The 23,417-nt window shown below is 42.7% G+C and overlaps 1 protein-coding gene across 1 annotated transcript in view; it reads left to right on the forward strand.

Annotated features, from left to right (window-relative positions):
- LOC124709029 overlaps positions 1 to 23,417 on the forward strand; it is a 737,074-nt gene that overhangs the window by 578,004 nt on the left and 135,653 nt on the right. Inside the window, exon 3 of the mRNA XM_047240678.1 lies at positions 16,745 to 16,806. Within this exon, the coding sequence (XP_047096634.1) occupies positions 16,745 to 16,806 (62 nt within the window). The remainder of the gene's footprint in view (positions 1 to 16,744; positions 16,807 to 23,417) is intronic.

A 23,417-nucleotide genomic window follows, 5' to 3' on the forward strand; every position in this document is an offset into this window, starting at 1 on the left:
TTTGACGAAATTTTAATGTGATCTGAAAGAGCAAAGTGTGCTTATTCTTTTTCAGCTGTCCTGTTTCACACCCTCCTGTGGCATTATCATGGAGGCGTGAGACATTGACACATGTATGAATAACAGGAAGAGTCCCTCTAAGACCCTCACCTCCATTTCAGCAATACCCTCAATGGCACCCTCTCACATTTACTTAGAAGTTTAAAAATGCGCGCCGGCCGCGGTGGTCTCGCGGTTCTAGGCGCTCAGTCCGGAACTGCGCGACTGCTACGGCAGCAGGTTCGAATCCTGCCTCGGGCGTGGATGTGTGTGATGTCCTTAAGTTAGTTAGATTTAATTAGTTCTAAGTTCTAGGGGACTGATGACCTAAGATGTTAAGTCCCATAGTGCTCAGAACCATTTGAACCATTTTTTTAAAAATGCGCATTTACGGAGAAAACCTGTGAAGTAATTTTAGAGAGGAGTGTCAAGTGGTTGCCTGCCTGTAGGTGCCTCGGGCTACTCTACAGATTTTCTCTGCAAAGGCACATTTTTAAAATTCTCAATAAATGTGGGCATGTGCCTCCGAGGTTATTGCTGAACGGGGTGGTCTTATAGGGACTTTTTGCAGCTGTTTACACATGTGTTAATGTCGCACCCCTCCGTGATCACGCCACAGGAAGGCGTGAAACAGGAGGGCTGAAAAAGCATAAGCACGCTTTTCTGCTTCGATCACGTTGAAATTTCGTGGAATGGTTTTGAACGATCCCTAGTGATTCCAGTCGGTAGACGGGGGCAAAAATTGTAGTCACGTTTAATGGGAACGAAGTCCCACTATGTCCCAAAGAAGGGTTGGAATGTTCTGGGGTATAAGCAATGTTAAATCCTGTGAAGAACGTTGTTGTTTATCCCAATACGACATGTGTGGGAATAATCGCCGCAAGAAAGGTGTGGTTCCATTGACGCCCTATATGCCACCTCCAGAGGCCTTTTCGGGTTGGGTCTGAGCAGCGGTGTGTCTATAATGTGTCACTCTGCCACCCGTAAGGAAACCGAGTGATTTCAACGCTGGGCGTCGTGCTTCTAACCTCCATCGCAGAGGGTCAAAAAAGCGGGTGAAATGTGGGTAAGAGCTGGTGTGACGATCTTCCCATAGTGTGACTGGTTCATGGTGGCTCTTGGCAGAATTGTGGTGAAATTTAGTACCAGCATGTCTGTAGTGAACCATCTTACACCTCAAATGAACTTCTGAGATCTGTTCTTCTTTTCTCATGTGTCGACAGCTTACCCAAGAGTGACGTTGCAGAGTGCCGTACTTTTTCACAATTTCCGAGGAAAACTGTAGACACCATTGGGCGAAATTTCAAACTTATGCATCGCAACCAGAGACAGCCACGGAGTTTCGAAAAAGTGAACCTTTAATTGTGACGTGCAGTGTAATTACTACAGGCCCTAGAGAAGATTTTCAGAACATGCTAACTTGGGCTGCCACAGGCAACAAAACTTAGGTAAAATTATCAGAAACAATAGTTCTCAGATTGTCAGTGGGGGCTGTAGCGTACAAAATGAGCCACACTCTTGTACAAACTCACTGCACACTATTGAAGTACCGGCTTTGTAAGATCTCGCATTAGCACCAACATATTTAAATCTTACAACAGAGGAAAGACGAAACAATCTGTTGAAAGCAAGTTATGCACCAAATTACGAAGTGCATGGATCAATCAACGATGCAAACATTAGCTGTCAAATCAGTTCACACAACGACATTAAGAAGGAAAGGACAAAACGTGGAAGATGCCTGAATACGCTACATGTCTGTCATCATGTTCACTTAAAAAATATACGACACCAAATTTGATCAATAAGAAGATGTTTTCAATATTCTGCGAGAGAGAGTAACAATATACGTCAGCAACCCATATAACTTAGTAGCAACAAAGTATTAGGACACGCCAAGACATAGGCTACACCGGAAACATGCGTTAAAAATCTTTATGTCTGGGTCAGACTCTAATAGACAGAAATCACTGTCAAATCAAAGCTGTCGTTGAACAATTCACTTACTCTTTGATTATTTGACTCGGAGTGTGCTTTTGGGCAGTGTGCGCCACTCTGACCGAGGACGCAGACTGTATGTTACTCAAATACAGCTGCAATAAGTCATGCATCTGTGTCCTTGCATAATTCTTATCATTGGCTGAAGCACTTTTACAGTTTGTTAACAACAGATTCGTTACATCAGTGATCTTCTTCATGCTATCACATCACAGATAGGACAACCTCTTCATTCTTTGCGAGGAAAAAGCCACACATAATAGAAAATGGAGCGCTATATGCTCTAAATACATTGAGAGAAAAATGACAAAAACAATAATTTTCTTAAATATCACATTACTTTTGAATGAAATTTTCCACTAGTATGACTTCTATGATGCACATTCTGTTCAGGATACAAAATTTTGCACATAAGTCTGTGGAAATGGCTACGGTTATGTGCCATCTGCTCCCAATGACCAATACATGCAGTATGATAGGCAAAATCCCACAATACTAATTTGTGAACTGCCTCACTTTTTCCGCAAACCTCATTTTCTTATTAGACGACAAAAATGTTCAGGCAGGGGCCGCAGGGGCATGAACAGCAGGACCGAGTGCCCAGGACAGCTCATTATTATAAAACCCAACAATGCACCACCCACAGCACGATCCAGCTCAACCAGAAATCTCAAGGCCACACCACACACATCTGACTCATTACTATGCGCCCTACACTGGCACCTCATCATTATGCAACACAATGACCACCCTCCAATATGCAATTCTTCTTTTCAGCTCAGGTGGCTGTATGGAAAAAGTGGCAGGTGTGTTTCATTCATGTTGCAGTTTATCCGAAACTGTTTGTGAGGGGTGGGGGGGGTGGGGGAATACGGTGGGACAGATGGTGACCTTGAGTGGTGACCTTGAGTGGTGACCTTGAGGGGGGAGGTGTTGGACCCTGATGGTACTGATATAGGTGGGACTTAAACTGCACTTGAATCTCAGTAACCCCGCTACTAGTGCTGTCGTATAGCTGCCGGTTTCCTTTCTGAATACTCGTCTATTTTCTGATACCTTAAGCTGAAATATCTGTAGCCCGTCAGTTCTGTCGTCGCCCTTTATTTTTCTGTGTAGTATTAGCTGTGTGTCTTACATTACATAAGGTGTAGACTCTTTTGATAGACTTTTATGATTTTTATTTTTCCTCTAATTTTGCGGGTCTTTTGAGGAACCAGTCATTTTTTATCGGTAACATTATTTTACAAATCACATTTCGTTCAGGGTGTTGGAAACTGGAGACCTGATTCGTACTGTAATGCTGACCAGAGATAACATTTGAGCAACGTTTCCATCACTTTTAGTTGTCATTTTTAACCGGGAATAGTGATCTCAACTTTAAAAATATAGCTCTAAGATTATTACCTTTTCTTTCTTTCATCAGTCATTACGAGAATGGCACTGTCCCCAGTCTTTCATTCCTTCTCCTTAACATTTCCATCTCTAAGTCCTCGATGCTCTTTTTCTTGATCAGTTTTTCCTATTATCAGTTAGTTATGAGTAGTTGATATCACAAATACGTTTACGTTTTTGCTACTCAGCGAAAAGTGGGATAGCTAAATAACATTAGCTTCGATTAATTGCTACTATTTGAAGCTACATTTCCTCTCAAACACTGAAGAAGGTTAGTGAAGTTCTACCTCATTGATAAAGACCGTTACAGGTCCATCTCCTTTACTGAGAAGCTGAAATTTTATGTCTTTCGGTTTCGTTTACAATAATTTTTTAATATTAATATATTTTAAATCATTTCTCATATTTATATCGTAAACTGAGTATCATCTTGACGAATTTTGGATAGTGGTGATAATTACTCACGTTTCATTAAATGTCTAGCGCTTGCAGAGTTTAAAGACTCAAATAAACATTTGATCAGTATAACCAATAGCAAGATCGTAATAATTTTTACAACATTCATTTGATTCAATAAAAAGAGTTGGTGAAAGCCTGGGAATGTCGAAACAGTGGATTTCTTTATGAAATAACTTTCCTGCCATCAATCACGATTCCGTTTTTATTTTGCACGACGCGTTCCGGGAAATGATTTACAGCACAACTCTTGAAGAGTGACGGATCTCGTAGAATTACAGTTTAGGGATGAAGAGTCTCGAGTCCCTGATTTCAGTAGGATATTTCGTAAATTCTAACATTGAAGTGCAAACGGCTGCTCGACACAGGCCCTCGCTGTATTGTTGCTTTTACGAAATCGAGCAGTTTACACAATGTGGTTTATGAATCTTAGTGTAACATTAAGTAATTCAGCTGATTCGTCCCTGTGTTACATGCTATTTGTTCGTTTTGCTGCCTTTGACGTTCTGTATCGCTACCTTAATTGTTCGTGCAATTTAACATACTTCTGCCAAGATAATTTTTTACCACAGATTAAGTTTAATTTTTTGATAAGAATAGCTCAGTGGTCTCCCTAAATCAGTTCAGGCGAATCCTGAGATAGGTGGTTTAAAAAGACCAAAGGTACTTTCTTTCCACATATTCCATTTCAGCATCCCATCTATAATTATCTCAATGCCGACAGGATGCTAAACTCTAGAGCCTTTCTCCTGTGTTTCAGTCTAGATATCACAGAGCAACTTAGTATCTCACATCTATAGGAAATTGCATGATTATTCACTCCCACCTTTTGACACCAGTGGGTCACTGAGAAGTCTGAAATGTATCGATAGCGCCAGAGGCGATTGATTTTTCTTAAAGCCGAGTGACAGGTGTTCGAAGCCATGCAATCCAGTACGTCATGGTAATCGCCCAAGGTTGGCAGGCGGCTCATCCACAGACACAGACGTTGTTGTCCTCGCCCCCTCTACTGCTGGAAAGAAAGTGGATCACAGAGCGTGGCCACGCTGCCGACGCTGACTCCGCGCTGGAGCTAGTGATATCCGAAGCAGCCTCCAGCGCGGACCTCAGCCGGGAAACGCGCTCCAGCAGTTCAGCAACAGGTGGGCGTTCCTCCAGCTCCTGGCGTGTCGTTGTGTTCCGTATCGACTCCTCCTTTCACTGTCGGTCGAATACACAGGTTAAATGTTGTGACAGTCAACCCACATTTCTATGAGGAAGGATCATTAGATGCTCAGTTTTCGTCATTATTTGCTACAATTAAAATCTTCAGCAGTGTCTCGGCTTTGAATCTTGCGATCGTAACAACAAGATTTTGCAAACAAATTGTTATTTTAATTTCCTCTCCTTCATTTAAAGTCTGACGTTTTGTTTTTTGGATGCATTAAGAATAACCGTGTCGGAATAATCTGTGATTAAATCAGTGCACTTTGTTCTTGTAATTTGGTTAGTTTCTTGAAAGTGTATGTATATAAGCATGTGTGTGTGTGTGTGTGTGTGTGTGTGTGTGTGTGTGTTTGTGTGTGTTCAAAATGGTTCAAATGGCTCTGAGCACTATGGGACTTAACTTCTGAGGTCATCAGTCCCCTAGAACTTAGAACTACTTAAACCTAACTAACCTAAGGACATCACACACATCCATGCCTGAGACAGGATTCGAACCTGCGACCGTAGCGGTCGCGCGGTTCCAGACTGTAGCGCCTAGAACCGCTCGCCCACTCAGGCCGGCTGTGTGTGTGTGTGTGTGTGTGTGTGTGTGTGTTATGTTCGTTTTAGAATACTGGGAGAGTAGGAACGTTTTCTCATGTCGTAGCAACAGTGCAACGTCCGAAGCATACAATATTTTGTTATTTACTAGCCTAGTGATGCAAAACACCTACATAACTTGGTGTTTTTGTTTTCCTTCTCATCATGTCACTGCTGGGCCTTTTTACTAACTTTAAAAATAGTTACTCACAAGCCAAACATGTAGTCGTGACAGCTGATTCATTGCGCTCTGCTTCTTAATTTAGATTGCCACCTTATACGCCACTTTGTCTGTATATTTTTCTTATTGATATTACTAACCGTTTCACTGGTCACTGGTATTGAAGTGACTAGGTCCTATGTAAAAGTGGTTTTCCAAATGGCAAATATTAGCGACTTATCCCGAACTGTCAGATCAGATGACGTGGGTTGCCAGTTAGGAACGCGACCAGACTGGCCTCTGCTAACAACTCTGTCAGGCGTGAAGATTGCGTAAATGTGCTCGTAGGTTTGGCCGCCTGTATGGGCAATTGCTCCCTCCTGTTGGAAGTAACTGTAGATCTTTTCCTCCTCCGTTAACGCTACCACAAATTCACGTGCAAAGGTATCCACTCGTCAGGGGCAGCACAAACACTACCGACCTCTATGTTTGGGGACGTTACATCGTGATCACGCAGAGACTGATTTGAATCCGTATGGCAGTGAGCTTTATCAACGAAATATGACATCGTGACACGTGCAATTCAGCTTGTGCTGATCATATTCTAACATCTCGACTTAAATCACACAATGTTCTCCGTAATGATCCGTGGAGTGGGAGCACAAGAGAACACTAATGCCTGTCTGCCCATTACATGAGATACAAGCGAACAGTTCCCTTGATGCTTTTGGAGGGAACTACACTGTCCATCGTGCCCGCGATGTCAGATATCCTCTATAAACCATAAACGCTGCATGCAGCTAGACGTGCACAAATCACAGTCACCTACCTATTCGTAGTATGCACAGTTACGGTGGCGCTAATTTGCAGCTCTCTAGGAAACGTACTAGCTGCGCTTCGCTAGGAAAGCATATTAGCAACACTTTTGAAATACAAACTATGGTATTTCACCCAATTCATTTCTTTTATATATTGCCAGATTACAGAAAGTTCCCTATGTACTGAAACAGACTGCGCTACTGTTGTGCAGTACCTGTTTATTGTACTGCTAAAAGCGATGTCCAGATTTCTCATTTTAATATATAATTTGTACGGTTTATATCATCCCAATTTCAAAGAAAGCAGGTGGTGACAGGAGTGAATATTACCGAACTATCAGCTTAACAAGTCACATTTGCAAAATTTTTTAGCCTATCCACGATGTTATTCAATCTGTACACTGAGCAGGCAATAAAGGAAACAAAAAAAAACATTTGGCGTTGGAATTAAAGTACAGGGACAAAAGATAAAAACTTTATGCTTTGCGGATGACACTGTAAGTCTGTCAGAGACAAAAAAGGAGTTAGAAGGGACAGCGTCTTGAAAGGTGGGTACAAGATCAACATCAACAAAAGCAAAACATTGATAACGAAATGTAGTCGAAATAAATCAGGTGATGCCGAGGAGATTAGATTAGGAAACGAGACACTTAAAGTAGTAAATGAGTTTTGTTATTTGGGCAGTAAAATAACTGACGATGGCCGAAGTAGAGAGGATATAAAATTTAGACTGGCAATGGCAAGAAAGGCGTTTCTGAAGAAAAGAAATTTGTTAATATCGAATATAGATTTATGTTTTAGGAAGTCTTCTCTGAAAGTATTTGTGTGAACTGTAGCCATGTATGGAAGTGAAATATGGACGATAAACAGTTTGGACAAGATGAGAATTCAAGATTTTGAAATGTGGTGCTACAGAAGAATACTGGAGATTAGATTGGTAGATCCCATAACTAATTAGGAGGTGCTGAACAGAACCGAGGAGAAAAGAAGACTAAAAGAAGGGATCCGTTGATAGGACACATTCTGAGATATCAAGGGATCACCAATTTAGTACTGGAGGGAAGTGTGGGGGTTGAAAATCGTAGAGGAAGACCAAGAGATGAATACAGTAAGGAGATTCAGAAGGATGTAAGTTGCACTAGTTATTCAGAAATGAAGAGGCTGGGACAGGATAGAGTAGCATGGAGAGCTGCATCAAACCAGTCCTCAGACTGAAGACCATAACAACGTCAAAAGCAAACATACATCTCTGCCACTGGCAGATGGGCGCTCACATTCTCAAACCAATACCTACAGTTTCTAGCAGTGACTAAACCTCGAACGAGTGCACACTTTTTAACAATTAAAACAATTAGAATTAGTATTCAAACCATGAGCTCGTTATTATACACAAAATTATTATCATGAATGTGAAGATGCCGTCTTCACTCCTGAAACTGTTCCAAAAGTTTCACGAGTTTGTTTTAGAAAGGTAAGGAAGTTTCTTAAGGTAAAATGCCTCCCACGCCCTCATAATCGAAGTTGCTTCCACGAAGGATTTGTAAGGTACCTTTCAGCTCAAAGGTCGGATCGGATCGATTCCATTACTGAGGACCTCATGTTAATGATCCTGCCATAAATTTTTAATGGAACACAGCTACCAAAGTAGGCTATGGAGTGAGTTTCCTACGATTTTTCTAATTAGGGCTCTTCGATTGCACGTGGAACTATTTATTTTCACAAATAAAATCCAGCTTGTTACTCAATTCTTACATATCCAAAGAAAATGATTACAAGTAAAGGGTGTGTAGTGCTGTGGAATGTAGCAAGGCTTCCTGTACTTTTCATGGCTCCACGAGGATGAGTTTATACGGGATGTACTGAAGCAAGGAAACTTTTATAATTGTACAGTGTGGTGAGAAACTGTCTGAAAAGCTTGTAAGGGCGTTGCAGGATACGTAGTGCTGAGAAGTAATCGTTGGAAAAAAAATTCCGCACTTTCAGCCGTTTCTGAGTTAGTTAACTTTGAAGTTAGCCAATCAGGCCGTTGTGCGCGCGAATTCAAATGGCCCGCCAGATTAGTGTCAGTTGTTCTCATAGTGTAGTTGATAGCGCACGAGACTGCTCAGTCTTTGGCTCGGTTTCGATCCTTACTACCGCCTAATTAAAAATTTTTATTGCTCTCTTAGGAAACCAAACGAAGAACACGCTTGAATTTTTGCATACAACGGCGTTACTGACTAACTTCAATGCTAATTAACACAACGTAACGAATTTTTTTCTTAACAATTATTTTTCAGCACAATGTACCCTGAAACACCCACACGAGCTTTTCAGACTGTTTCTGACCACCCTGCATAATCACTCACAAATGGAAGCGACTTCAGTCAATACTTTAAGCATGTGAAAACTGATGTTGCTCTTTAGTTTAGTAGTAATATCGTACCAGCTTTCATTAACTTTATGGACGTTTGCAAAATCTGGAGCACATCGACACAAAATGTATTTGAAGTATGGTATGTCTCTGATGCAAGCATTGTAGAGTACAATAAGAGATTTCATTCTCTCCATATCCAGATACGCAGGCTTTCACGTTTCTCGACTGACGTTACTTCTGCACGAAATACGTGACCGTCACCCAGTTGTCTCATACTCCACTCTCACGGGCAGTGAAACCGAAACATTCGTTACATGACATGGACCTCATTGTCTATAAAAGGGAGAAAGACGCGGAGAGCAGGTGCTGCGCGTAACGGAAATCTTTGCTCCCTCGGAAGGGCCGGCAATAGATCACGCCGCTGAGACAGGTCTCCCAGTGGCGCGCGGCCTTGCCGATGACGGGAATGGAAGTGCGGGTCTGCGGAATAGGCTAAGGCCCGGCAGCGAGCAGAGCCATGTAGGCTACAAACAGAACGCCGCGGCCTCGCCGGACACCGACGACCTTGTCTGTGGCGAACACATGGCCGCCACCGCTGCTGGCTGCAGCCAATCAGTGTCGCTCAACGCAGTGCTCAGCAGGAACACAAGCAAACTGGCCAGGCAAATATCACCTACTCAAAAAGTCAACAGAGTGCTGCAAAAAGTTTCATCAAACTTTTCCCCTACACCGGACACACGACCATCATCCAGATGACTGTCAAAATCGTCCCATACTTTTGCCCTCCACCGGATGCGTGTATCATCATCCAGATGATTGTCAAAATGGTCCCATACTTTTGAGAGCATGTCTGGAGTTACCATGTTTACTGCTTTTACTTTTCGGCATCACTGAGTTCACTCAAAGTTCATTGGAGGGGTGGCACATAAGAGGAGTCTTTCACAAACTTCCACAAGATTCACATAACGTGAAACCTTGGAGGCCAATGGTGCAATGCGAGATCCGTACTCCCTTCACAGTCGATCCGTCATTGAAACAGCTCATTATTAAGAAATGCTCTTACATAGCTATACCAGTATGGTGATGCTCCGTCCTGCTGAAAAATAAGGTTTTTGCCATGTTCTCGCAGCTGTGGGAAAAGCCAGACCAACATATCCAAGTACGCTACTTCTGTAACAATTTTTCCCCCCAAAAAAAGCGAACCGTAAAATACGTGAGGCGCAAAATACGTGAAGCTAAGGACAGTCTCTCTCGTGTTCGGCTATGATAGGTGGCTGGTGTAGTGGTCCACTGTTCCACTTAAATGGAATGTTGCGTCATTACTGAACTCTAAACGTGAAAAAAAATTGTTACCTTCAGTCTCCACGCTCAGAATGAATTCACAGAATTTCACAAAAAAAAAAAAAAAATGGGTCTGAGCACTATGGGACTTAACATCTGAGGTCATCAGTCCCCCAGAACTTAGAACTACTTAAACCTAACTAACCTAAGGACAGAATAAGATTTTCACTCTGCAGCGGAGTGTGCGCTGGTATGAAACTGGCAGATTAAAACTGTGTGCAGGACTGAGACTCGGACTCGGGACCTTTGCCTTTCGCGGGCAAGTGCTCTACCAACTGAGCTACCCAAGCACGACTCACGCCCCGTCCTCACAGCTTTACTTGTGCCAGTACCTCCCGAGTTCGAGTCTCGGTCCGGCACACAGTTTTAATCTGCCAGGAAGTTTCATACCAGCGCACACTCCGCTGCAGAGTGAAAATCTCATTCTGGAAACATACCCTAGGCTGTGGCTAAGCCATGTCTCCGCAATATCCTTTCTTTCAGGAGTGTTTGTCCTGCTTGGTTCGCAGGAGAGCTTCTGTAAAGTTTGGAAGGTAGGAGACGACGTACTGGCGGAAGTAAAGCTGTGAGGACGGGCCGTGAGCCGTGCTTGGGTAGCTCGTCGGTAGAGCACTTGCCCGCGAAAGGCAAAGGTCCTGAGTTCGAGTCTCGGTCCGGCACACAGTTTTAATCTGCCAGGAAGTAACCCAAGGACATCACACACATCCATGCCCGAGTCAGGATTCGAACCTGCGACCGTAGCGGTCGCGTTGTTCCTGACTGAAGCGCCTAGAACCGCGCGGCCACACCGGCCGGCTACAGAACTTTACACGTTTTGTATATCATATTCATGAACGGCTTGTAGTAACTGAATACTGTATGGCTTGAAATACAAACTTTGACGCAAAATACACCCTACAGTATGAGGGATGGCTAACTCTCGGATGAGGCGACGAATAGATTTCTGTCAGCTACTGTTTGTAAATCTAAGGGTATCGATCCTCTGATTCTATTTAAATAACGAAATTGCATGGGACCCTAGAATCCGAAAATGGAGGAACGGGGTGGGTGAGGAGTGCTTATGTGGCACATGGCAACGTTGTTTCAGGAAAGTATGATGATGCTGGCAGTGAACGACTTTTTTAGGCCGACGTTCGGTAACTTCCTAGCCTGCCTCTTCAGCCGTGACAGCCCCTACTTACAACGTCACGACGGCGCTAGCTTACGTCGACGCAAGTATCTGCTACAAGCATTGCGTCCCGTGCAACGGAGATTGGCCGAGTGCTAGACACTCCAAGATCGCTTCTATTGCAATTTTGTCTTCTGGGTATGATGACACCTTCAGTTCGTCTCATGACACACAAGTACTAATGATTTCAATCAGAGTGAACATTCCAGGGAAGTTTTGGAACGTCGACTTTGTGACTGACTTCGACGATCCATACCACTCCTGCTTGTTTGCAGCTTTCAGTGACAAATGGACCACTATATTTCCGAAAACCTTAACTGAATTGTTCGGAAATGTGATTATGAAAGTCATAGAGCTAAAATATGGCGAAACGACTATTCAACTATTATTCACAGCCAACTTAATTTGAAGAGGGTGTGAAGAAAATCTCTGTTTTGCCAGCCATACACCAAAAAAAGATGGGAGGGAGGCAAGATGAATACCAATTAGGAATATGTGGGAACAGACTTCCACTTCTAGAATTTGCCTTGGGCTATCGGAAATTTTACAAATATATTGGTCAGAACCGTACAATTGTACTTAATTTATCTTTTGTTGCTCGGACGCATCTGCTCCAATCTAACAAGCTTAGTCTAGCACACTCACGTAGGGAAAAAAGTGTGTGATAGGTAACTTCGTCGGCAGGTGCTAATGTGTAGCTATCTCTTTAAACTTGTGGTGTAATAACGTATCTCTCGCCATTTAAATCGATGTGAACCCGGCTGTACGCGTCTGCATCGACAATTTTATTCTTCTTATGAATGCGCTTCACGGTTCCCCGAACGGCTTTTCTGATACTTACCACGAAATAGCTGATTTCGGAAACATCAATCTTCAGTAACTTTATAAGTAATGTGTTTATTGTGTAGTGTCAACAGATGTTCTGTACATTAATTCTTTTATACATATAATTACTGTCAACTTCCTCCTACCTCTTAAACAATGCTTCTATTGTTCTCTTAAGGTTTGTGTGCCACGTATTTTGTGTGAGCCTGTGAACACATTACTTTTCATTTTATGAATACCTTCCTGGATTAGAAATGAAAGTATTTTACGCGGATTGCACGTTGCTGATAGCAGGTAGCTGTGTAGAAATGATGACGCGACCTGTGATAACTGGAGCTCACGTGGCCTCGGGTCGCTGCCCAGTATGGCCGGCCAAGGCAGACCATGTGGGGCAAGGTCCGCTGCCGTCTTTCCTCTCAGCACGTGCACTCGAGACGGAAACTGCGTCAAGTCTCACAAGCCAGTTCGCTTACTGCATCTGCTGTGCTACATATAACTACAAGCTACAGAAATTTCGATTTAAATATAACACTGCACGTATATCACGACGAGTTTCAGGAATTTATTCCTATTTTCAAGTGCAACTATTTATTGCATGTGATGATTGCGCGTGTGCTGTTTTGCTTTTCTTGCCCTGCAATAGTCTTTTGTATTTTTACTGTATCGGAAAATATAAATCTTGGAATTTTTTACACAAACTTAGAAAATACTATTTTCTAACTATTCTTTAACGTTAGTGCGTAAAAAATTCCAAATTTATATTTTGCGATCGCAGTAAGATCAGAAAAAGACGGCTGCATGACAAGCGAAGTAGAACAACACCCTCAGACGTCACGTACAATACCAGTGTAAGTAGCTGCATTTGAAAATGGGAATAAATTCCTTAAAGGCGTCGTGCTTGCATGAAAAAAGTAACTGGTGAAATGTTTCATTACAGTTGCACTCTTCCGAAAAACATCGATTATGATGAATGAATTTAAATCAGACAAATTCTCTTTCTTTTCTCATACGTGGAGGGACGGCGTTGATGGGATCTCCTGCTAGATGTATCCACTACACAATTCTGAATCTGTTTGCCAATCGTCATCCGTCCTTCAAGTCCTTCCGTACACGCCGGCCGGTGTGGCCGAGCGGTTCTAGGCGCTTCAGTCTGGAACCGCGCGACCGCTACGGTCACAGGTTCGAATCCTGCCTTGGGCATGGATGTGTGTGATGTCCATAGGTTAGTTAGGTTTAAGTAGTTCTAAGTTCTAGGGGACTGATGACCTCAGATGTTAAGTCCCATAGTGCTCAGAGCCATTTGAACCTTCCGTACACACTGTTTCACCAGGTTAGTATTGTTCCTGTCACATTCAAAATAGCTGTGTCATTAAGTCACTGGAGTAAGAACTGGCTACGCGAGGGTTAAAATCTCCGTCTGGTCGTCCTTGTTTTGTTTTTCCGTGGATTCTCTAAATCGTTTCTAAATGGTTCAAATGACTCTGAGCACTATGCGACTTAACTTCTGAGGTCATCAGTCACCTAGAACTTAGAACTAATTAAACCTAAGTAACCTAAGGACATCACACACATAGATGCCCGAGGCAGGATTCGAACCTGCGACCGTAGCGGTCACGCGTTTCCAGACTGAAGCGCCTAGAACCGCACGGCCACACCGGCCGGCATCGTTTCTAATGAAATCCTAATGTTTACTTCAGCAAGGTCATGGCATTTCCTTCTCCATCTTTGAGCAGTTCCGATTTGTAATGTCGTCGATGTTGACGGGCTGTTAAATATTATTCTTCACCCTTCCATTCTTTAACTAGAATTCAACTCCCATAACGCATGCCCCAGACTGCCACTCTACTTTTTTTTATTACTTTAGCCAAAGTACTTAAGTGCCATTATCATTACCAATATTCATCGTCAGTTACGTATTGCAAAATGCCGGCCGGTGTGGCCGTGCGATTCTAGGCGCTTCAGTCTGGAACCGCGTGACCGCTACGGTCGCAGGTTCGAATCCTGCCTCGGGCATGGATGTGTGTGATGTCCTTAGGTTAGTTAGGTTTAAGTAGTTATAAGTTTTAGAGGACTGATGACCACAGCTGTTACGTCCCATACTGTTCAGAGCCATTTGAACCATATAATCCCCAGAACGCACCTATTCAGTAATGAAAAGAAACACAAACGCTGCTCCGTTTTATAAATGAATCCTATTCCAAATTTTCTTTAACCACTTTCTATTGTATCAGGCTTGATTAAGTCGTTCCTTACTTTTTGTCGTAAAACTGGCCAGAGGGTGTTTATTAGATCCTGTGCTTTCTATTCAAATGGTTCAAATGGCTCTGAGCACTATGGGACTTAACAGCTGTGGTCATCAGTCCCATAGAACTTAGAACTACTTAAACCTAACTAACCTAAGGACATCACACACATCCATGTCCGAGGCAGGATTCGAACCTGCGACCGTAGCAGTCGCGCGGTTCCGGACTGCGCGCCTAGAACCGCGAGACCACCGCGGCCGGCTGCTTTCTATTAAAAGTCATTATTATATTAAATAAGAAACACTTATTGATGTTCTGCAAAATTAGTTTATATGGTCACCCACTTCCTTTCGGCTTCTTAGGCCTCTTCAGGTGACAACTGTGTGTCGTGAACAAAGAAACAGTGAAGTGCAGCTTACACGGATTTTATTTACACAGAAGATACGAACCTGACTTGCGGGGTGTTGACATAGGAAAGTATTGCATTTTTAATCGCGTAGAAGTAATTACATTAACCAAAAAAGGATACAAAGTTTTTTTGTAGAGATACATTTAACAATTGACGAAAAATTATTTTGAATTTACAATTTCACTCTTTTCTTTCTAACTGAAACTTAATTTAAAAGAGGGGAGATAGAAAATTAAGTTTGAGCATTTAGTACTAAGCTGGCATTCTGTGTCATGTTTTTTTATTTCAAGTATTTCTACCAAGGTCACCTTTCTACTTTTCTTTACAGAATGTAAATTCTATATCGTATGAGTGGTTTTCTGTTAAAAGATGATCGAAAAAACCTGAATCTTTCTCTCTTAATTTTCAACTTCTCCCGTGTTCAGGTAACCTATCATTACTACCCATTGTAACAAATATCTACTGAAAACTGATTTGAACACAGACTTGTTTTTGTCAGTTACAATTCTGTGTAACTGTTGGCTCCATTGTTTATAATTTATCGAATTAATCTGATTTTATTTCGATTTAAAAAAAGAGGCAGCGATCAACAGTTTATCGCTGCCTCCCTCGTAAATCAAAATAAAATCTGCTACCAGTAATTTGTCTCGGTGGTTGAACTGTGACACGCCGTCATTTGTAGACGTAGCGTGGGCTCGTTTCACGCGATGTTTCTTCCGTCGAGTAAGTTAGATGGAAGATCAGCGCTGTTGCAAGACCCATCCTCTCGCCGAGTCGAGGATGGTAACAAGACGTTGACAAGTCTAGACGCTCCTGGTCACGCGAAACTCCGAAGAGCGCTCTCTCTCATCCTTTCTTTCTCTCCCCGTTGTCGTGCTGCTTCTCTAAAACTTACAAGAGAACTCTTCTCTTCCACTCTGTCATGTAAATAAGGCATTACCCATTTAACCGGCCTACTACCAGGTGTTTCTACTCTCACTGAGTGCAACTGGGGTCCTATAGATCCCAAGTAATTTACATAGAATATATTGGCAGTTATTTAACGAATTAACACAAAAAGATACACTACATTTGTTCAATGTAACAATAATGATTCTATTTTCATAAACATTACATTCAAGACACAAAAATGAAATTTAGATTGAGGTCATATTGACCCCAGTGGTACTCAGTGCAAAAAACAACATGAATACATTTTAATGTGTTGTAAATATAAAATTGAACAAAACATCTTTGGACACAATTGACTCAGAGAGAGAGAGAGAGAGAGAGAGAGAGAGAGAGAGAGAGAGAAAGTTATATATTCTGAAAAAAAAGCTTTGAAAATAAGTGAGATATGATTTTCTAATGTGGTTATGGGATCATATTGATCCCAGTGGAACTAGAACGGTTAAATTGTGTTTCTTATTGAATATTAAACCACTTATCAAATGAAGAATACAATAAGGAAGATCGAGAATGTAATCAAAAAAGGAACCCAAGAAACTACAATCAACCGCAAAGACGATAAAAGGCTGTAGCTTGAGTCGTTTGACTCACTCGGAAGATGGCCGGATGGTATGCAGTCCGAATATCAGTGGAACAAATGGAGTTTGGAGGGCTGCACGAAAAAAAAAAAAAAAAAGAAAAAGAAAATAAAATTAGGATGGTCATTGAGGACAACTCTGTTACTTATATTTTGTTCTCATATTTTATAATTTTATAAAGTGCAGCATTTTAATATGTGAGGTAAAATTTGTTTTCTTTTTTTGCAGACGACAGTCGAGCCAGATTTCCGGAGGAGGCTCACCCAGCCCAGGACCAGGGACACCTGCGGGTAAGTTCTGCCTAGCCCTTCGAAGCTTACTCTCTGTATTTTATTTCCAGGTAAGGTTGATATTTCTACCCAACAGCATCCTGATGCTACAGCAAAGACGCACGGAGAGAGAGAGGAGAAACATAAGAAAATTAACAATTCTGAAGAGTTACAAGTGACTCTCGGTTTATAAGGCTCTGTACGTCAAAACGCTGTACTCCGATAATTGATATTACAAACGCTAAAGTATTTTTAATACGGCTAGTGCCGGACTAAACATCATATACGAAATAGAAAGTCAAAGGAGTATCAATCTACACTGTCGTGTGTTCAAGCAGCAACACCATGAACACGGTGAATGTGCCACAAGCGTCAGATTAGCAGGAAGTCTACTTCTTGCTTGACTAAGCAAATGATTAACATTTCAGATCGTTCGCACAAAGTATGTAAGATTATCGGCAATCGCATTTTCTGCATAAGGAAGGACTAAACAGTGGGTTTCTCGTTCAAAACTCTCATTTCAGTGTTGGTTGGTTGTTAGATCATCGTATTATGTCTCGTGTAAGAAGGAGAAAAGTCTACCAAGGTGTGTTACAATTCGAAAACGGCAGGACTGTGGCCTTTCAAGACTGCGATCAATGGTTCCGCGATATTCCAGATTGCGTTGGTTGGAATCTCAGGTCTGCTGTGTGAACACGGAATACAGGAGATCCATGCTCAGTACATGCAAGACCTCAACGACCCCACGGGACTAGTGCCCCAGAAGGTGGACCCATTGTGCGCTCGGCCGTGCAGTATCGTACAGTCACGTTACACACGCCGAATCCGGAAATGGACTTGCTTGTAGCAATACAAATACGAGGACCTGCTCAAAAGGAATGCCTCCGAATATTTTATATGAAAACCCTTAACGCTTTTTTTTTTCAAAAAAAAAAAAAAACGTTATTAGCATTCTACAACTTCATACTTCATGTCTACATATTAATTTCTCAATGTAGTAACCTTGGCGACGAACACATTTCTCCAAGCGGAAGACCAGTTTTGTTGATGAAGCCATAAACTCCGTTTTTATTTTATAGAGTCCCGACCCGCGGATTTTTCCACCCAATTACATAATATTTCGCGTATCTAGCTGAAAATGACAGTAATGGGGTAAAACATTTGCCATGGAGGCAATAAAAACCCCACAAGATGACAAAATACAAATGAGTATAGAACGTGGATTCAAGTTTTGAGTTACAACGACTAGGTCATTAGTAACTATAAATAACAGAAGATTAACAAATAATTTCAACAATATATGTAACAATAGGACAACATGACATTTGAAATAAAAAGAGCAAAACGTTGTTTAGTATGCACAATATTGCAATTTAAACATTAGAATTTACAGTGCCACAGTACATTGTTTACAAAGATGCGTGACCGGCAGCATACATCTACATCTACATAATTACTCTGCAATTCACATTTAAGTGCTTGGCAGAGGGTTCATCGAACCACAATCATACTATCTCTCTGCCATTCTACTCCCGAACAGCGTGCGGGAAAAACGAACACCTAAACCTTTCTGTTCGATCTCTGATTTCTCTTATTTTATTCTGATGATCGTTCCTACCTGTGTAGGTTGGGCTCAACAAAATATTTTCGCATTCGGAAGAGAAAGTTGGTGACTGAAATTTCGTAAATAGATATTGCCGCGACGAAAAACGTCTTTGCTTTAATGACTTCCATCCCAACTCGCGTATCATATGTGCCACACTCTCTCCCCTATTAAGAGATAATACAAAACGAGCCGCCCTTTTTTGCACCCTTTCGATGTCCTCCGTCAATCCCACCTGGTAAGGACCCCGCGCAGCAATATTCTTACAGAGGACGAACGAGTGTAGTGTAAGCTGTCCCTTTAGTGGACTTGTTGCATCTTCTAAGTGTCCTGCCAATGAAACGCAACCTTTGGCTCGCCTTCCCCACAATATTATCTATGTGGTCTTTCCAACTGAAGTTGTTCGTAATTTTAACACCCAGATACTTAGTTGAATTGACAGCCTTGAGAATTGTACTATTTATCGAGTAATCGAATTCCAACGGATTTCTTTTGGACTCATGTGGATCACCTCACACTTTTCGTTATTTAGCGTCAACTGCCACCTGCCACACCATACAGCAATCTTTGCTAAATCGCTTTGCAACTGATACTGGTCTTCGGATGACCTTACTAGACGGTAAATTACAGCATCATCTGCGAACAACCTAAGAGAACTGCTCAGATTGTCACCCAGGTCATTTATATAGATCAGGAACAGCAGAGGTCCCAGGACGCTTCCCTGGGGAACACCTGATATCACTTCAGTTTTACTCGATGATTTGCCGTCTATTACTACGAACTGCGACCTTCCTGACAGGAAATCACGAATCCAGTCGCACAACTGAGACGATACCCAATAGGCCCGCAGCTTGAATAGAAGTCGCTTGTGAGGAACGGTGTCAAAGGCCTTCCGGAAATCTAGAAATACGGAATCAACTTGAGATCCCCTGTCGATAGCGGCCATTACTTCGTGCGAATAAAGAGATAGCTGCGTTGCACAAGAACGATGTTACTTCAGTCCATGCCGGATGTCAGCCTCAGCCCGGATTCCCGATGGAGTAACAGTATAAATTTAGGACGTTTATGTTTGTGATGTTTCATACACGGATAATTCACGAATGAATGTGTTGGTGGAGGAAGGAAATCTAATCTTTCCGGTATGGATTGAATCTCCTCTGGAACAGTGTTTATTTGTAAGTCGTTGTGAATCGTTGTGTTCCTAACGAACCATGGAAGGTTTACTATGGTGCGCAATGCCTGCTGACTCACCTCTGCTTGCATCGCTTCATTACTATCGAAGTGAAGTCCTCGAAGACGTTCTTTAAGTTTTGGGTGAAAATCGGATGAGGCCATGTCGGTACTATATCGAGGATGAACGATGACGGTGAACCCAAGGCGTCGGATGGCTGTCGCTGCGCTCGTGTATTGGTTGGCATTCTCATGCTGAAGGAGAGGGTGCTCCGAGTGTGGCACGTTTTCTGCGGTAAGGAACTCAATAGAGCTCGCTGTTTCCCAGGCACAGATTTCTCACGAACAGATGTATTTACTTCACACGCCACCTTTACACGCTACAAGTTGGAACCCCTCTATCGAAGTCGACCCTGTAATAAAAAAAATGGCTCTGAGCACTATGGGACTTAACATCTGAGGTCATCAGTCCCCTAGACTTAGAACTACTTAAACCTAACCAACCCTAGGACATCACACACATCCATGCCTGAGGCAGGATTCGAACCTGCGACCGTAGCAGCAGCGCGGTTCCGGACTGAAGCGCCTAGAACCGCTCGGCCACAGCGGCCGGCCGACCCTGTAATATGCGTGACATGTAACACCTCAACCGATTCTGACAACAGAATAAAAAAAATTGGGAGGCATTATTTTTACCACCCCCTCGAATAAACACAGACCATGCGATGGCGTCTGGGGCACCATGGACTGCCAACATGGCGTTCACTGATGCAGTTTCCCCTTAACGCGGAACCAGAGAGAGACGCGCCGATGTCGTGCGCCCAACATCATTGGACACAGGAATGGCACCACGCCGTCTTTTCAGACGAGTCCCTATTCTGCGTGCAAGATCCCAATGGACAGATTCCTGTGAGGAGGCTACGAGTAGTATGAACATTGCCAGGAAGTATTGTCACAGTCATACCGCGTCCAGCACCTGTTGTGATGATAATGCTGTGCCACTGGACACACAACACAGTCATCTCTCGGTCACATAATCGGTGATCCGGAAAACAGCTGTTGCAGTTCCGAGGAATTATGGGCGACAGATGTGCCTTTTTTTCAAGCTCTCCGTGACGTCATCTTTGAACAACGGTACCCAAGATCGCGTGTTGCCCTCGCTGTCATGATCTGTCTCGACACAGAGGATGCTCGGCTGTTGTCCTGCTTGCGCGTTCTCAAGGTCTCTATGCCAATGGGAACATCTTTCCATGGGTTGTCGATAGACTGGCACACCATAACTCACCAACCAATATGACCAATCAACCCTGGTATAGATTTGAAGCAGCATGGAATGACGTACCCTCTTCTCTCATCCAAGTTCAATTCGACGCGATGTCCAGGACGGACAGAGCAGTTGTTGCTGCCAGAGGTGTAAGCTCTGTGTACTAAATTTCGCACTCTGTATACGCACAAATCAAATACAAAAATTTAATCATGTTCCTTCTGTACTGCATTTGCACAATATGTAAAGTTTTGTTATTTGATATTCTGTCTATGTTGCAATTTCAGTGGCTAGCACAATACTATCACACAATGGTCGTTCACTAAGTATGGTATTCGAATGCACACACACTGTTTGGGTGTTCTGAGAATTAAGTACTTATATGAAAAACCCCTTATACGCACGAAAAGAAGAACTTAGAGAAGACATCAGCAAAAAATAAGCAATATGCAGTAAGCAATAATCTTATGAACAACAGACTAAATAATATGAAGAAAAAAGCTATAAAACAGAAATGGTGGTTGGTTGGCTGGTGTGGGGAGTAAAGGGACCAAACTACGTGGTAATCAGTCCCCAGGAATGTACGGAGAATGAACAGAGTTTTACAAAGGAAAGCTGAGAAAGGTGCATGATTGAGATTGTAGAAAATATAAAGGGTGTTACCATGATGGTGGGGTAGAGCACGTGTATCACTTTAAGATAGGTAAATCGCATTCGGGAACGAATTAAAAATGAAAATGAGAACATTTCCAATTTATCGATGGTCTATTAACGGTGATAAAATGCAAGTAGGCACATTTTTAAAAGAAAAGATTTTATTTATCTATTCAATAATTGTTTAAAATGCTGTTTTCTAGACTTTCTCACGACGGATAAGAAACGATCAAATAGGATCAGATCAAGTGAGAGAGCTCACTACGAAACAAGACGTCCTCCTCCTACCTGCTCTTCAGGAAACGTCTGACGTAGCGGATGCGGGAACAAGGTGTGCTACAGAGCGAGCAAGGATTAGGATTCCATAATGTCGTGGCCACATACTGTACATGTACGAACATAAAGTGGGATTTGTTCTAGAAATGTGGGGTACGCATCTCTCGGAGACACTGATGCAATTCAGCGGGGAGGGTAGATAGTCGTTGTTGTTTTTCCGGTCATCAGTCCTAAGGTTGGTTACATGCAGTTTTGTATTCCCGTCGCTTACCATCATTCCTCTTCGTTTCAGTACAGCTGCAGCATATTACATCATTTACGATCTACCTTCCTAAAAACACATCAACAAAAGTTTTGCATCACCTCGATATGTCGTGCAGGCATGTTGCTATAGTGACTGTTCCTGTACCTATCGGAAGGTCATCCTTGGCGTTGTTTGTCAACATACACGCAGTTACCATGAGCGCTGCTTACGGGTAGCACGCTGCACTCGAATGGATTGTAGCACTCCAGTTGAAAGTAAAGCACCAGTAGGGACGCATTAGCGACGTCTGTGGAACAGTAGAGTAAACTTCCACGATCCCATTAAGAACAGCCGCGACCAGTGATCGGATCTGCATCATAATGTTACGCGCGGAAGGATTGTCAACCAGGGGAATTGCTCGACTTGTGCACTGGAGTGAGCGATATGGTGTTAACGTGGAATGGGATCCATTTGACAGATGGTATTAAGAATTTACATCGCACAGACCGTCCAAATTCGACGGGTGCATTGGATGATTGATATCTACAACTTCTGAATCAAAGAAACCGTTGTATGAGTGCTCCAGAACTGAATTTGGCTTTCGAAGGGGGCTATGGTACGTCATGTACTCGTATCGCGTCAAACTGGTAAGAGACGATAGCATGAAGTGAATCTTCATTCCCGACGACCATGGCGAGTACCACGTCGAACTCCATAACACCATTGGCTCAGTTACAGATTGGAAAGACACCATGCTTACTGGGCGACCCAGGATTGTGTTGTTTACGGACGAAATTCAGATCTGTTTGTATCCTGATAATCGCAGACAACGTGAGTGGAGGCAGCCCAATAATATCAAACGCTTCCAACACTGTCCCACATGTGCAACAAGGGCCACCATACATCACTCGTGGTTGTTGGAGGCAGTTCACTGCTCTAAGGTACAGGGACGAGATACTGAACCAACAGTGGGACCATATCGCCAAACATTTGGTGAGATTTTCACCTTGATGATAACTCACGTGCTCACCTTGCTGTTGTCTTGAACACGTTCCTTCAGCATTCTAGTATCGCCAGAAATGAGTAGTCTGTCTATTCCCCGAACAAGAACCCAATCGAACTTGTGTGGGATCGATGGAACGAGGTGGTTTTGGACGTCGACAACGACCACGTACTCTGTTCGACTCGCCATTGACGAGTGGGACAATTTGGATCATGATCTCATCCATGGTAAGCCACGATGGATTTAAGCCTGCATCCGAGCCAGGGGACGACGCTCTATCAGTTACTGACGTTGCTTAGAAGTACTGTGACCCCCCCCCCCCCCCTACCCCACTCCCATGGGTGGATATGGACACATTGCAAATGAATACGTATGCATGCCTCACAACCAATTTTTGAATTTATAAATAAAGAGGTGA

This window comes from Schistocerca piceifrons, chromosome 1 (assembly GCF_021461385.2).
Source record: "Schistocerca piceifrons isolate TAMUIC-IGC-003096 chromosome 1, iqSchPice1.1, whole genome shotgun sequence".
Lineage (NCBI taxonomy): Eukaryota > Metazoa > Arthropoda > Insecta > Orthoptera > Acrididae > Schistocerca > Schistocerca piceifrons.